Source organism: Biomphalaria glabrata, chromosome 1, assembly GCF_947242115.1.
Source record: "Biomphalaria glabrata chromosome 1, xgBioGlab47.1, whole genome shotgun sequence".
NCBI classification, from domain to species: domain Eukaryota; kingdom Metazoa; phylum Mollusca; class Gastropoda; family Planorbidae; genus Biomphalaria; species Biomphalaria glabrata.
Genome location: NC_074711.1, coordinates 38,976,500 through 38,991,228, shown reverse-complemented (window position 1 = coordinate 38,991,228; position 14,729 = coordinate 38,976,500). Strand labels below are relative to the sequence as shown.

Sequence of the window (14,729 nt, the reverse complement as noted above, 5' to 3'; positions counted from 1 at the left end):
TATATCATAGACGTGCTAGGGCCTCGCACATAAACTAAACACATTTACAATAGCACACATTTTTAGAATTGTCCAATACGTTAGATAGATAGATAGATAGATAGATAGATAGATAGATAGATAGACAGATAGATAGACAGATAGATAGATTGATAGATAGATAGATAGATAGATAGATAGATAGATAGATAGATAGATAGATAGATAGATAGATAGATAGATAGATAGATAGATAGATAGATAGATAGATAGATAGATAGATAGATAGGTAGATAGGTAGATAGATATTGAAAGAGAGAGAAAGAGAGGGTTAGAGAGAAAGCGTAAATATCGTAAATATTTATTGTTTGAAAAGACAAGAATTTCTTTCCAAATACCTGTCCTGGACAATGTACACAGACCAAATACCTGTCCTGGACAATGTACACAGACTCCCCAATGACTCAAACTCAAAAATATTATGACACATTTCTTGGCCCTATCTTTATTACCAAACAAACAAAGCTAATAAACAGAATCAATACAAGCTCATTGGCAGCGCCATGTGATCGATGCTGTGGGAACCGATACGTTAAAATCCCCTTATGATGGAGTTTATGAAACAAATAAAGGCCTCACAGCATTATCCCAGGTCTTAATGTATTTGAAACTTTTCTAACTCAATATTTTGTCTCGTTTTTTTTTTTTTTACTTGGTATAAATATGTCGGTTGTGAAATCAAAACATACATCTTACTTGTTCGTTGACATGACAATATCTTCTGGTATTTTTATTCAAAATATTCAAGTGAGCGTTTTTGTTATTTTTCACTCGATACTTAATTTATTAAAACAACGCATTATATTGGTGTGAATATTAACAATTACCGTTCAGTTGACACTAATGGCCGGCTTTTGAAATTAACCCCTAACATCCTGTCAGTTGATAAAGTGTTCTCCATAAATCTTATCATGCCAGCTGGCCCGCTAATGTTTTTCTTTCTTTTGTTGATGTTGCGGCAACATTTTGACATTAAGAATGTTGCCAGCGCGTCTGTCACTTCGTCTGAGTGTTTTCCAACAACATACGTCATGTGTCAGGACCAGTTCATTCCAAGTTCAGACAAACATTTCATCATCAAGAGCCCTGCGCTGACGCCTGCAGCAAGTTACGGCCATGACCTTGACTGCTACCTCTTGATCAACCACCAAGTGGAGTCGTACGTACTTGTCCTGCAGTTCGGGCGTTTTGACGTCGAGTTTCAGGAGCACTGTGACTACGACAACCTCAAGATCGCGGGGCAAACGTTTTGCGGAAACTGGCTCCACGGCAAAACGCTGAAGGTCCTGGTCCAGGCTTTTAAAATGGTGGAGTTTCACTTCACTTCGGATACATCCATATCTGGTTCAGGTTTTCTCGTGACCGTCGACCTTATCCCATACTTCGATGGAGAAACTGTCCTAGAATACGGCGGTCCAGGTTCCAGTTATCAACATGTCTACATTGTATCGACGAGCCAACAGGGAAATCCTGGGTACGAAAATAACTTTCTGGGATTTCTAAATCATTTAACTCCTCAGAATAGAAGCCAGAAAGTTCAAATGCAGCATTCTCCAAGTGACAGCAATGTAATTACAGCTGAACAACCCAACATGTCACGCAAGGAACACGATGTACGCTGGTTTGACTTGAACTGACATTGTCTGGAGTTAATGCCCCTTTAATTTGAATTGAATATGAATAAGACACCACAAATAATTGGGTTGGCTCTATGTATTGACACATTTGCTCTAGACTAACTTATTGTGAGATCCTGAAGGTTTTTTTTTTAAATTTTATTTCAACAAATGAAGTAGCTAATAGATTTTCATGGAATATTAAATGGTAGATTAAAAACATTGAGCGTAGCACTATTTGAAACATGTCTCTTATATAGCGAGAAGTTTGTTCCTAGTTTCTCTAGTTTCATTCTGAGATGTACAAATATTGGAGGTAAGCTCTACGTTATCTTGAAACACTGAACTGCAGGATAATAATAATAATAATAATAATAATCTTTATTATCCGTAAGGAAATTTGTCTTACAATTTGTGCATTACACCAAACAAAAAACATTATAACTATAAGAAACCAAAGTGTACATTCACACCAGACTCACTCATAATTTACATGTGACAAAGTTTATACCAGATTGTTCTTATTTAATGATTTGATTGCCAGGGGAACAAAAGAGTGTTTGTGTCTGTTTGTCTTTGCTATCGGTGTCTTGTATCTCTTTTGTGATGGTAAAATCACAAAATCCTGACACAAAGGGTGATTCTTTATTTCGAGGATGAATACATTATACATATTTTAGAGGCTTGAAGAGATTTTAAATCACAGTTCTACATCCTTCAACGTTTTTATTCAAAAACAAACTTTATTTTAGTTTCTCAAAAAAAGGTAAAACAACTTTTTGATTCTATAAATAAAGACATAAAAAAAACTGCAAAATTTTATTTTTCTTCTAGACTGGGAAGGCAGGATTGAGTAGAAATCTGGTGGGCAATCGAGTGCCATAGTTTACTGCCCAGTCTGGAGGTTTGGTCTTATCATTTCTGAACCTCATTTCTAGTACTAGCTGCTTCAACCCTCGAATTTTGGCTCGGACAGTTTTTCTCGTCATGGAAGGAGTTTCTCCTATTTCCTCTACGGCACCAGTTCGAATCTGTTCCAATACAGGGTCAAGAGGTTTGGGTGAAAACATAGGTCCGTTGATAGATTGATTCAGTTTGACTGTTCCCTTAGATTTCCTATTGTTCCATTTAGGAATCTCATTTTTGGAAGGTACGAAAGTTGTAATGTCTTCTATGATCGAATTAGTACTCCTTGTGCTGTCCTTGGGGTGTGCAGGACGCTCATCAGGTACAGGATCAAAGCCTCTGTTCGTAATATCGCTAGTCCTTGGAATAAGATCATTCCGTCTGTAGCCAATGGTGTGATACGTTCTGGGAATGTGACAAGGGAAGTGAAGGCACGAGACGCCAGTTTTAGAACCCTCCTTGTACCTACAAGCAGTGTCCAAGTCCACTGTCTTTCTTGTGACTCTTTCCGTTTCTTCGAATGTCACGTGGATACAATCATGACCCGCCATTGATTGCTTGTTGTCGCTGCCCAAGACAAATAGAGCAGAGTCACTCTGATTTAAGACAAGGGAGGAGTCACTTCGCGATGTCTGCCGTCCGATGGCCTTAAAGTTTGTCGCGTTAAACCTTTGTTTCGTTTCATGCGATTCTGATTCTTTCTCGGTTATAGTTTTTGTTGATGTCAGAGTACTGATCGGTAGCAAGGCATCAGAACGACTTTTAGGAACATTGTTGATCGAGTTTATTGTCTGTATGCTTTGGGAGCCTTGGACAAGAAGTGAAAGGTCAGCTTTTGGTATTGTTGTAACAGTAGCTAGGGCAGAACAGTGAAGTATTGTCTTTTCCCCATCTTCATTCTGCTTGGGTTCATTAAGACTCCTCAAATCAATAAGATCACGATAAATTCTGTGAAGGAAAATAAAAGAAACAATTGTAAAATATCTCTGTCTTATGTCGTGACATGAACCATTAATTTATGTTTAACAGTTTAGCCTATGTTTAACAGTTTAGCCTATGTTTAACAGTTTAGCCTATGTTTAAGTCATTTAAAAAGCATATAAACTATTAATATGTACTTTCCATGTCTACTTGCGCTTGTTAACTATCTACATTACTGGCAAATCTCTGTGCCTAAAAGTTTGTATTTAAAACTTAGCTTTAAATACTGACATTTTCTATTTCAAGGTTGAAACTGAACAGAGGCGATGCCGGCAAAGCTGAAGGTGCAGAGCTCATTCCCTAGGCCAGTGGTTCCCAAACTTTTTCTTTAACGGAACACTTCGCACATTCTGTGTATTTAGCGGAACAATATGCTTATTTTTTTAGATAGATTAATTTACGTGGTGGCCTACTAGGTAATCATTCTAGTAGTTCGAGGAACACGTATAAAGGCGTTTCAGAAGACTGTGGTTCCGCAGAACACAGTTTGGGAAACACTGCCCTAGGGAATCAAAAAATAAATCGTACTTCTAGTACGGCTAAAGTGTCTAGTTTCGGGGTGCTAGACTTTTCTTGCGGGACATCAATGTACTGCTTTACCTGTTTCTCTTCCTAATGTAGTGTCTGTACTCTCGGTCATACTCCTCCTGCAAATGTTGTAATCTCCCCTCCAGCTGTTTCTCGGTTGTTTTGTTTCGCGCATGCGCCCAGAGTTTATTTCTTTGGCTCTTTTTGATAAACCTCTCCAGCACGTCTGTTGCCTGAAACAGGAAGTAGATTTTCATGACAAATAATTCAAGTGTCTTCACTGTTCAAACATTTTTATAGTAACTCTATAGAAACTTGCATCTATAATATTTTGATTAACTCTTTCTCTCCTAACCGACGATACAAACATTGATTCCATCAGAATGTGGTAAATAATTACGGAGAGAAAGAGTTAAAGCCAAACTTAATAATAAGTAGCCGACCAATCTACTCTATTTAAATTAAAATTAAAATAAAATATTCTCCTACTTCATCAAATGACACCAATGGACTTTCTGGATTCGAGAAGATGTCTTTTAAGAATCATTTTAGAAAAAGATACGCTCATTAATAGTTTGATGTTGTCATGTGATACAATGTCTAAACTTGTTAAATAAAGGTATTTAAAAACCTTCAAATGTTCATATTTTGTATTTCTTAAAAGAATTTAAAATAAACATTTTTTCTAGATGAAACAGTGCTGTCGTAGTACCAGATGAACACGCTAATGTCAATTCTATACACTTGAATAAAAGAACGTCGCTATCAGCACTCGGTCAAATGTGTGGGAACGTAAGATACAATTACAATTGTGTTTTATTCGATAGTTTGGTGACATTAAAATCCAACTAATGGTACAAACATTAACCCAGAAATAACACGCATACAAATGAAAATAAAAGACTTTTCAAGACCTGACTAGCTTAGAATTAATGAAATCGTAATGGTAATATTTAATTAATGTTCTGTTTTATTTGGTAGTTTGGTGACATTAAAGACTCAGCTACAAATATAAACATTAGCCCAGAAACAATACGTATGCTAGCTTGGAAACAATTCCGCTCGGTATTGTACTTTCTAGTGTCACTGTGTGCCAAGTGAACGGCAATTAAGTCAAAAGTACATTACAGTTCCTGCGCCGTTCGCTTGCCTGACATAGGTGTGACAGTGCACTCTGCAGCCTTCTTCTGTGTGTGTGTGATTAGAACGACATAGAACTGGATAAACATAAATCAGATCCAAAATGATCCCAAATAGATTATCACGAATAACTCTTGCCTGACTCGCAAAATGAACGTCTCGAGTTTCAGCCCCCCCCCCCCCAAACATTTCAATTGGCTACACACGAGAGATAGCATGCTCAGAGCAGAACTGAAGTGGCTACAGGTCACGTGGTCTTAGAGTACATGTCACATAATTACCTAGAGTAGGATCGAAGCCATCACATTTATGTGGTCTTTCATTTAAAACTTGGAAAAGATAATTATAAATTATTTGCCAAAAAGTGATCCATACAGCCCTATCCTATCTTCGGTCCTAACAGACATGGTTGTGGCCTTATCTAATAGACAGCCTTATGATGGCTGTGTCCTAATCTAACAGACAACCTTAACAAGGCTCGGGTTTAACAGACAGCCATATCTAGGCTCCGGCATATCTAATAGTCTACAGTCCTCCCCTAACTGATACATCACTATCCTGTTATATCTAACAGGTAGCACTATCATGGCTACAGTCCACTCTAACCGATACACCACTATCCTGTTATATCTAACAGGTAGCACTATCATGGCTACAGTCCACTCTAACCGATACACCACTATCCTGTTATATCTAACAGGTAGCACTATCATGGCTACAGTCCACTCTAACCGATACACCACTATCCTGTTATATCTAACAGGTAGCACTATCATGGCTACAGTCCACTCTAACCGATACACCACTATCCTGTTATATCTAACAGGTAGCACTATCATGGCTACAGGCCTCCCCTAACCGATACAACCACTATCCTGTTATATCTAACAGGTAGCACTATCATGGCTACAGGCCTCCCCTAACCGATACACCACTATCCTGTTATATCTAACAGGTAGCACTATCATGGCTACAGTCCACTCTAACCGATACACCACTATCCTGTCCTATCTCACATAGTTCTATTTGGTCGAACAAAAAAATCATAACAAAAGATAGAGATTCGTCTTCGTGGATGTTAAGTTAAATATTTTGGTAAAAGTCGAATTCTTACCAATTTGTTTTTAAAATTATCGTTGATTCTTTCTATAGCAATGATAAGGGAAATGACTTTTAATGTATATGAATATAAACCATTTGATGATTTTTGCCAGTCATGCCCAAAATACGGCCCGCGGGCCAAAACCGGCCCGCGACGTGGTTCCATCCGGCCCGCCGAAATGTCGGCAAAAAGTGTAGACAACCCAATCGAAAAAAAAAACCTGATCTATAAAAAAGGTGTCTGTTTCCAAAAAGAACAACATATAAACGTCATCATCGGCGTAGCCAGGATTTTTTTTCGGTGGTTTGGGGGGGATTTTTTTCTCCTCCCCCCCAACCCCCCCCCCCCCCCCGCGAAATTTTTTAAAAATATGTGTTTATGTGTGTGTGTGTGTGTGTGTACATAATCTTTATTACATTCTAACCCTTCATTCTTTCGGAAGACGTTAATTGTGCCCTAGAATAGGTTCTTCCATGACTTAGTGGAAAAATTGTAGATTACCCGCCATTACTAGCAAGGGTGTCTGGGGGAGCGCTAGAAGCTCCCCCAGCGCGGGGCGAAGCCCCGCCGCCAAGCACTATTTCTGATATTGAAAGCCAACAAAATGCATATTCTGAGGTATCTACAGTGCATTTTCCTGCTATTAAAAAGTTTTATTTCAAAAACCTAATGTGCTATTCTTACTGACTTAGACCCTCCCGCGCCGTTTCGGAGCATTTGCCGTCAAGCTGTTTCCATAAAAATCTGTCACTGGTAATGTCTGAAGCCTCTTCCCACCTGCCATGAGGACCTCAATGAATGAGTGGCGTCAAGTTGTACTAGGATATCATTGCAACTCTTCTTATGCGTAATTCATTTTGTCGGAGAACATGTCCCGCAAACCTCATGCGTCGCTCGCTCACAATCTTACTAAAGGGTCGACTCCCAGTTCGGCATAGGATTTCCTTGATTTAAACCCGATCTCTATAACTGACTCCTAAAATCTGTCTTAACCATCTTTGTTGAGCCACAATTAGTGTTTTTCAATTTCGGCAGATGACTATTCACTGCAGTTTATTAAGGGAGCCCTGCCACTGGTAAAAATGTGTAACCTCTCTTAAATACGCTCTTGGAATTAGGTGACTGTAGTTTGCTTGAGATTTTATATCGAAAAGAGAAGTTTTATCGTCAAAATCATCTGTTTGGGGTTTTCCAACACAAAATGCACTGTAAGGGGGATCTTAAACTCAAAACCATCTGGAGGGGTTTTAAACTTTTAAAAAACGCCATCTGTAGAAGAGGGGTTTAAACTCAAACCCCCCGATTGGATTGGCTATGCTCAAATAATTTTAGTGTGTAATTTGCTTTTTTTTATATTGAAGAGGTATTTTTTAGAGTCATATCCATCTGAATGGGGGTTTAAACTCAAAACCCCTTTTGGCAACGCTCATAGCATTTTGAGTGCGTAATTTGCTTTTTTCTTCAACTGAAGATGTATTTTTTAGCCTCAAACCTCCCTGGCTGGGGGTTTAAACTTTAAACTCAAAACCCCTTTGGCTACGCTTATAGATTTTAGAGTGAGTAATTTGATTTTATTTATACTTACTTTATAGCTTCAAACTCCACTGGAGGGGAGTTTAAACTCAAAACCCCTTTGACTACACTCATAACATTTTGAGTGTATAATTTGCTTTGTTTTTATTATTAAAGAGGTATTTTTTACCTTCAAACCCCGCTGAAGTGGGGTTTAAACTCAAAACTAAGTCAAAACCCATTTAGCTACGCTCATAACATTTTGAGTGCGTAATTAGCTTTTTTTTTTTATATTGAAGAGGGGGTTTATCGTAAATTTTGGAGGGGGGTTTAAAATCAAAATCTCCGTTAACTGTGCTCTTGGAATTAGGGGATTTTCGTTTGCATTTTTTGTTTTGTTTTATAGAAGAGGGGGGGTTAACTGCAAAAAAAAAAACCAAGTAGGGGGTTTAAAACTCAAAACCCCTGGTAGGGGGTTTTAAACTCAAAACCCCTGGTAGGGGTTTTAAACTCGAACCCCCCCTGTAGGGTGTTTTAAACTCAAAACCCCCTGGTAGGGGGTTTTAAACTCAAAACCCCATTGGTTGTGCTGGGGCAAGTGATGGTTTAGTATTAAAATCTCACTTAAAATAAACAAAATTAAAGCAAAAAAATCATTCACTACATTCCGATCCCCCCCTGGGGGGGGATTTCATTTCGGGGGGGGGGGAGTTGAACCCCAACCCCCCGCCCCCCCCCCCCCCCTGGCTACGCCCATGAACGTCATTATGAAACAAATATGGCGTCATTCTTGGTTTGAGCCGCGAATAAAAAGATTGTTAAACTACGCCTAGTGAATGGAGGATTGATGGAAATATTTACCAAAAAAGCGACAAAAAAATGAGTCGACGTCAAAGCTAGCTACAATGTTGTTCTTTTTTTAAGTACAGAAATTAAGCCATTTTCTGACGCGTGAAAACAAAAATCACTTCAGATAACCAATTCCTTAAACTGCTCCACAGTTTTCTTATCTAATAGTTTCAAATTCAGGTCAATTTCATTTCGGTTTTTTGTGTATGTGTGTGTACATTTTCGTTCACGTGGCCCGCGACACGAGTGTCAGAAATTAAAATGGCCCGCAGGTCGAATTAGGTTGGGCATCACTGATTTATACTGTTTACGTTATTTAGTCATGAAGTCTTGTCAATAGCAACTATCACTAGTAAAACACTGAAGTTACCCGTAGGTGGTCAATACTAAGAATATAGATCTACACTATATCATCGGAATAGAAATCAAACCACATTAGATATAATTTAACCACTTTAAAGCATATTTTACAGGGCAAATAATCAAACATCTTTTTATCTATCCCTTAACTAACATCTTCTGATCAGTCCCTTAACTAACGTCATCAGATCTGCCATTTATCTGATTTTATCGGATTGTCCTTTATCTAACGTCACCTGCTCTGGCATTCAGATACGTCCTTTAAAAATGCTGACTTTAATGAAATCAAAATCGGTCAAAACCCCAATATGCATAGCGGTAATCTTGTAAGCCTATATATATATATATATAATTTGGATAGAAGTTCATTCGTATTTCAACCTATGACCTTACCGCGTGCACTTGAAACATTTCCCAAAACTTGCTCCTTATTCATGAGTGAAAAGACAGTTTTGTCCCAAGCCCCTAATTTACATTTCTTCTTGAAGGCCCATATATTGTGTAACAAATAGCGTTCAATTCTGCATGCGAACTTGTTGGAGATACAAAGATTTGTACAACGAACTGCTCCGTAAATGGATTTAACGTGCATAAACTTAATCTCTAATGTGCTACATGTGGGGTCGGAATTAACATGACAACACCAAAAGCCATTCGGATAACATGAACAACTCGACCCAGTGGTTGACGGGGAGGGGAAGGCGTGGCCATACAATGTCGACTGGTTTAATGGTGTAAATCAAATGTTCAAATGTCAAGGCTATTACTTCCAGTAGGTCCTGGTTTCTCAAGTTACTAACAAGTTGAGCGACCTGTACAATTCATTCTTATACAGAAGAAGAGTAGAAGATTGTGATCTTATTCTACTAGATATATGTACATATAGGAAGAAGTGTCTGATCTAGGTACAGCCTGTCATCGATATTGATGCTGGGGAATAAGAAAATACTGATATACATGGACCAAACTATCCAAAAGATTTTTTTTATTATTTTACTTTATACGATAAACGTTTGATTTACCCTTTGGACACGTAGGCTTATAATATAATACTGACTACAGATGTAGGCTGCCTTCAATTGTAGACTCATCGAGCAATTTTAATGGGAATGAAGACCTCTGTTTTGGAGAGGGTTCTATCCAGTTTTAATGTAATGACCGTAAAGGAGATTAGAGTCTGTCAATTACGGTTGAAAGATTGTCACCCACAGTTCCAACTAGTTTCTTTCCTCCACCAGGGACGGCCCTCAAAAATGGCGGGGCCCTATGCAAAACGGATCTAGATTGGCCCATTCTGGGTAGGGATAAAGAAAAAAAAGACAAAAAGAAAGATAGACAAAAAGAATGAAAGACACAAAGAAAGAAAGACCTAAAGAAAGACATAAAGAAAGACATAAAGAAAGAAAGACACAAAGAAAGAAAGACAAAAAAGAAAGAAAAACACAATCAAAGAAAGAAAGACAAAAAAGAAAGAAAAACACAAACAAAGAAAGAAAGACAAAAAGAAAGAAACACAAAAAGAAAGAAAGACAAAAAGAAAGAAAAACACAAACAAAGAAAGAAAGACAAAAAGAAAGAAAGACACAAACAAAAAAAAATAAAGAAAGAAAGACACAAAGAAAGAAAGACAAAAAGAAACAAAACACAAAAAGAAAGAAAGACAAAAAAGAAAGAAAAACAGAAACAAAGAAAGAAAGACAAAAAGAAGAAACACAAAAAGAAAGAAAGACACAAACAAAAAAAACATAAAGAAAGAAAGACACAAAGAAAGAAAGACAAAAAGAAAGAAACACAAAAAGAAAGAAAGAAAGACACAAACAAAAAAACATAAAGAAAGAAAGACCCAAAGAAAGAAAGACAAAAAAAAAGAAACACAAAAAGAAAGAAAGACACAAAGAAAGAAAGACAAAAAAAAGAAACACAAAAAGAAAGAAAGACACAAACAAAAAAGGCATAAAGAAAGAAAGACACAAAGAAAGAAAAACATAAAGAAAGAAAAACACAAAGAAAGAAAGACATAAAGAAAGAAAGATAAAAAAGAAAGAAAGACAAAAAGAAAGAAACACAAAAAAAAAAAAAGACACAAACAAAAAAACATAAAGAAAGAAAGACACAAAGAAAGAAAGACAAAAAAAAGAAAGACAAAAAGAAAGAAAGACACAAACAAAAAAAAGACATAAAGAAAGAAAGACACAAAGAAAGAAAGACAAAAAAAAGAAACACAAAAAGAAAGAAAGACACAAACAAAAAAGACATAAAGAAAGAAAGACACAAAGAAAGAAAAACATAAAGAAAGAAAAACACAAAGAAAGAAAGACATTAAGAAAGAAAGATAAAAAGAAAGAAAGACAAAAAGAAAGTAAGACAAAAAGAAAGCAAGACAAAAAGAAAGAAAGACCAAAAAGGAAGTAAGACATAAAGTAAAAAAGACAAAAAGAAAGAAAGACAGAAAGACCTTAAGAAAGAAAGACATTAAAAAAGAAAGATCATAAGAAAGGAAGACATAAAGAAAGAAAGACAAAAAAGAAATAAAGACAAAAAGAAAGAAAGACAGAAAGACCTTAAGAAAGAAAGACATAAAGAAAGAAAGACAAAAAAGAAAGAAAGACATAAAGAAAGAAAGCACACCTAAAGAAAGATAAAAAGAAAGAAAGACATAAACAGAAAAAAACCTAAATAAAGAAAGACATACAGAAAGAATGACAAAAATAAAGAAAGACAATATTAAAGAAAGACAAAAATAAAGAAAGACCTTAAGAAAGATAGACAAAAAGAAAAAAAAGACACAAAGAAAGAAAGACAAAAAGAAAGAAAACAAAAAGAAAGAACGATCTAAAGAAAGAAAGACAAAAGGAATGAAAGATACAAAAAAGAAAGACATAAAGAAAGAAAGACAAAAAGAAAGAAAGACACAAAGAAAGAAAGACATAAAGAAAGAAAAACACAAAGGTAAAGGCACATTCCTTGTTTCATATGCTAGGACAAATTTGTATAAAATGCTCCTTCTTCTCTAGTGCTAGTACAGCATTTAATAATAATTATTACCAGAAATGTATTGACTAATTAGTTTCTATTTAAGGGGCCCCCGAAAGGGTAACAGACGCTTTTAGTTTTATTGGTTTGTCTGTCCGTCCATCCGCCCCGTTTAGATCTAGTAAACTAGAAAAGATATTGAAAATCCGACATAATGGTATTTTCCTTAGGCTTTGAATAAGAGATTGACCCTTTACAGAACAATTAGATCAATTAGATAATCGTTTATATGACATTAGTAAGGCCAGGTTCACATCAAACTTCTTCCTCACTGTCACCTATTCCTTGGTCTGAGGAACCTTTGGGGCACCACACAAGATCTGTCAACCTTCTTTTTCCATTTATTTCTGTCATTTTGCTTTGATAGAGTTTCATTCTAATATTCTTTCTGAAAATATTGAAACCTGCCTTTTTACCTGACTGGGGGCCGATTTTGAGTTTGTGTTTCCACACAAACTGTCTTTGTAACATTGTTATTTATTGATTCATGTCTTGTCTATGACAATGAATAATTGTGCGAAGTTTCAGCTTGATCCGAGAATGTGAGAGAAATATCGTGTACACACTTTTTACCAGACAGACAAACAGACTGACAGACGGAGTGAGTTAATATTTAATAAGCTTTGTTACAATTATTATTGAGATGTGAACAAAAATTGTAAATTGCTTTTTTGTAGCCTAAACCATTTCTAACATTTGTATCAGTCCAATAGATAGAAACTTACCATGTTAACACTTCAAGATTGACTTCATAAAGTGTTAATCCAGAATTAAACACATTGTCGATCAGAGAACTCGATACAAAGATATCAACTTGAGAAATCAGCTTAGCAATACAAACCATAAACTCAATTCCAGCCCTTGACTGATCCAGAAAGCAGTATCAGTCAGCTGACGTATGACGTGTTCTGTAGTAGATCTTCACACTTCATTGGGCTCTCAGTTCCACACCATTCAAAGGCTCATTCAGGTGATAACAGCCCTGCGCAGTCCCGGATTTACTCCCCACACCTTACAAGCTCTCTCCCCCACTCTTTTTTCTTAATTCCTATACAAGGCATTGGCGAATAGCCTACTTCTTTTGATTTCGCTCGACTTAATTTCATTAATCGATTAATTATTAACGCTTCATTTAAGAATTGAACTTGGAAAATATTCTACATCGAATATTAAAATGGCGTTGCTCAAGATAAATAAGCTGAGTTTGTTTCAAAGACTTGTTTGATTACAAATTAATTAAAGATTGGGACGATAGGATACTCTGTTTTAACATATGAACAAAAATATTAGCTGCTTGTCAAGGTGGATTTTACGGGCTGATCTAGGGGATGATATAGTTAACCGGGTTCCCCACCTCAACAGGCTGATGCAGCCATAGGCGTAGCAAGGGGAGGGGGGTTGGGGGGGGGGAACCCCCCCCCCGAAATGAAATCCCCCCCACGGGGGGGGGGGGGAGACGGACTTTAGTGACTGATTTTTTGCTTTGATTTTGTTTATTTTAGGTGAGATTTTAATACTAAACCATCACTTGCCCCAGCGCAGCCAAGGGGGTTTTGATTTTAAAACCCCTACCGGGGGGGGGGGTTTGAGTTTAAAAGCCCCTAACAGGGGGCTTTGAGTTTGAAACCCCTTACCAGGGGTTTTTGCAGTTAAATCCCCCTCTTCTATAAAACAAAGCAAAAAAATGCAAACGACAATCCTCTAATTCCAAGAGCACAGTTAAGGAAGATTTTGATTTTAAAACCCCTCCAAATTTACGATAAACCCCATCTTCAATATAAGCTAAAAAATACATCTTCAATGTAAAAAAAAAAAAAAAGCAAATTACGCACTCAAAATGCTATGAGCGTTGCCATAATGGGTTTTGAGTTTAAATCCACATTCAGAAGGGTTTAATGCTAAAAAAATACCTCTAACGTGTTCTCCCCCCACCCCTTTTTTGTTTTTTTCGTGGGGAGACTATCCGCAGAAATAAGAGAGAGATCTTTGCTTTACTTCTTGTTTGACCTGATTAGGGAAGAAGAGAATTATCTATATAGATTCCGACAAATATATACAAACCATGGGTAATTAAATAATGCATTGTTAATTACATAAATGAACATACCTCACGCAGGCACACTTAATTTCGGCCATATGGCTCGGTAGCTTCAAATATTACAATACAAGAATCAGTCACGGCTCCAGGGGCGATCTCAAACTACCATCTCCTTCATAGCCCCAAGTTCAACACCCGTTAAAACGGGGAAACAGTGAAACTGTAGGGAAACCAGATTCTACAGCTAGAAAGCTCTCTCTCCGCTACAAGAACAATACGGGAACTAAGCGAGTCGTAAACACTCACACTATTCTTGACGCGCCCAATACAAACTACTTCCTAGACATAAAAACACAGGTATTAACCAAGCAAAGATCTTCACGTGCACACGACACTGCTCATCTAAGCCAGTGATTCCCAAAGTAGTCTATATAGACCCCCAGGTGTCTACGACGACTTTCAAGGGGTCTACAAGAGTAAAAACATGAATTAGGGGTCTATGAGATGTAAACTGGGGTCTACTATCTAAGCAGGTCGAGTCATACATTTTATTTCTTATTTATGGAATCAACTCATACACACATATGATTTGTACCTTAGTTAATCTTTTGAATTTTAACCCTGA

At 37.0% G+C, this 14,729-nt stretch overlaps 1 protein-coding gene across 1 annotated transcript; it reads right to left on the bottom strand.

Annotated features, from left to right (window-relative positions):
• Positions 1–2,018: 2,018 nt before the first annotated feature.
• LOC106053332 (uncharacterized) lies at positions 2,019–13,009 on the bottom strand. Its single transcript, XM_056035645.1, has 3 exons — positions 12,792–13,009; positions 4,143–4,303; positions 2,019–3,509 (listed from the first exon to the last, which is right to left on the bottom strand). Exons 1-3 carry the CDS (start codon positions 12,792–12,794, stop codon positions 2,486–2,488), a joined length of 1,188 nt encoding a protein of 395 aa, XP_055891620.1. The 5' UTR covers positions 12,795–13,009; the 3' UTR covers positions 2,019–2,485.
• Between the last annotated feature and the right edge of the window lie 1,720 nt (positions 13,010–14,729).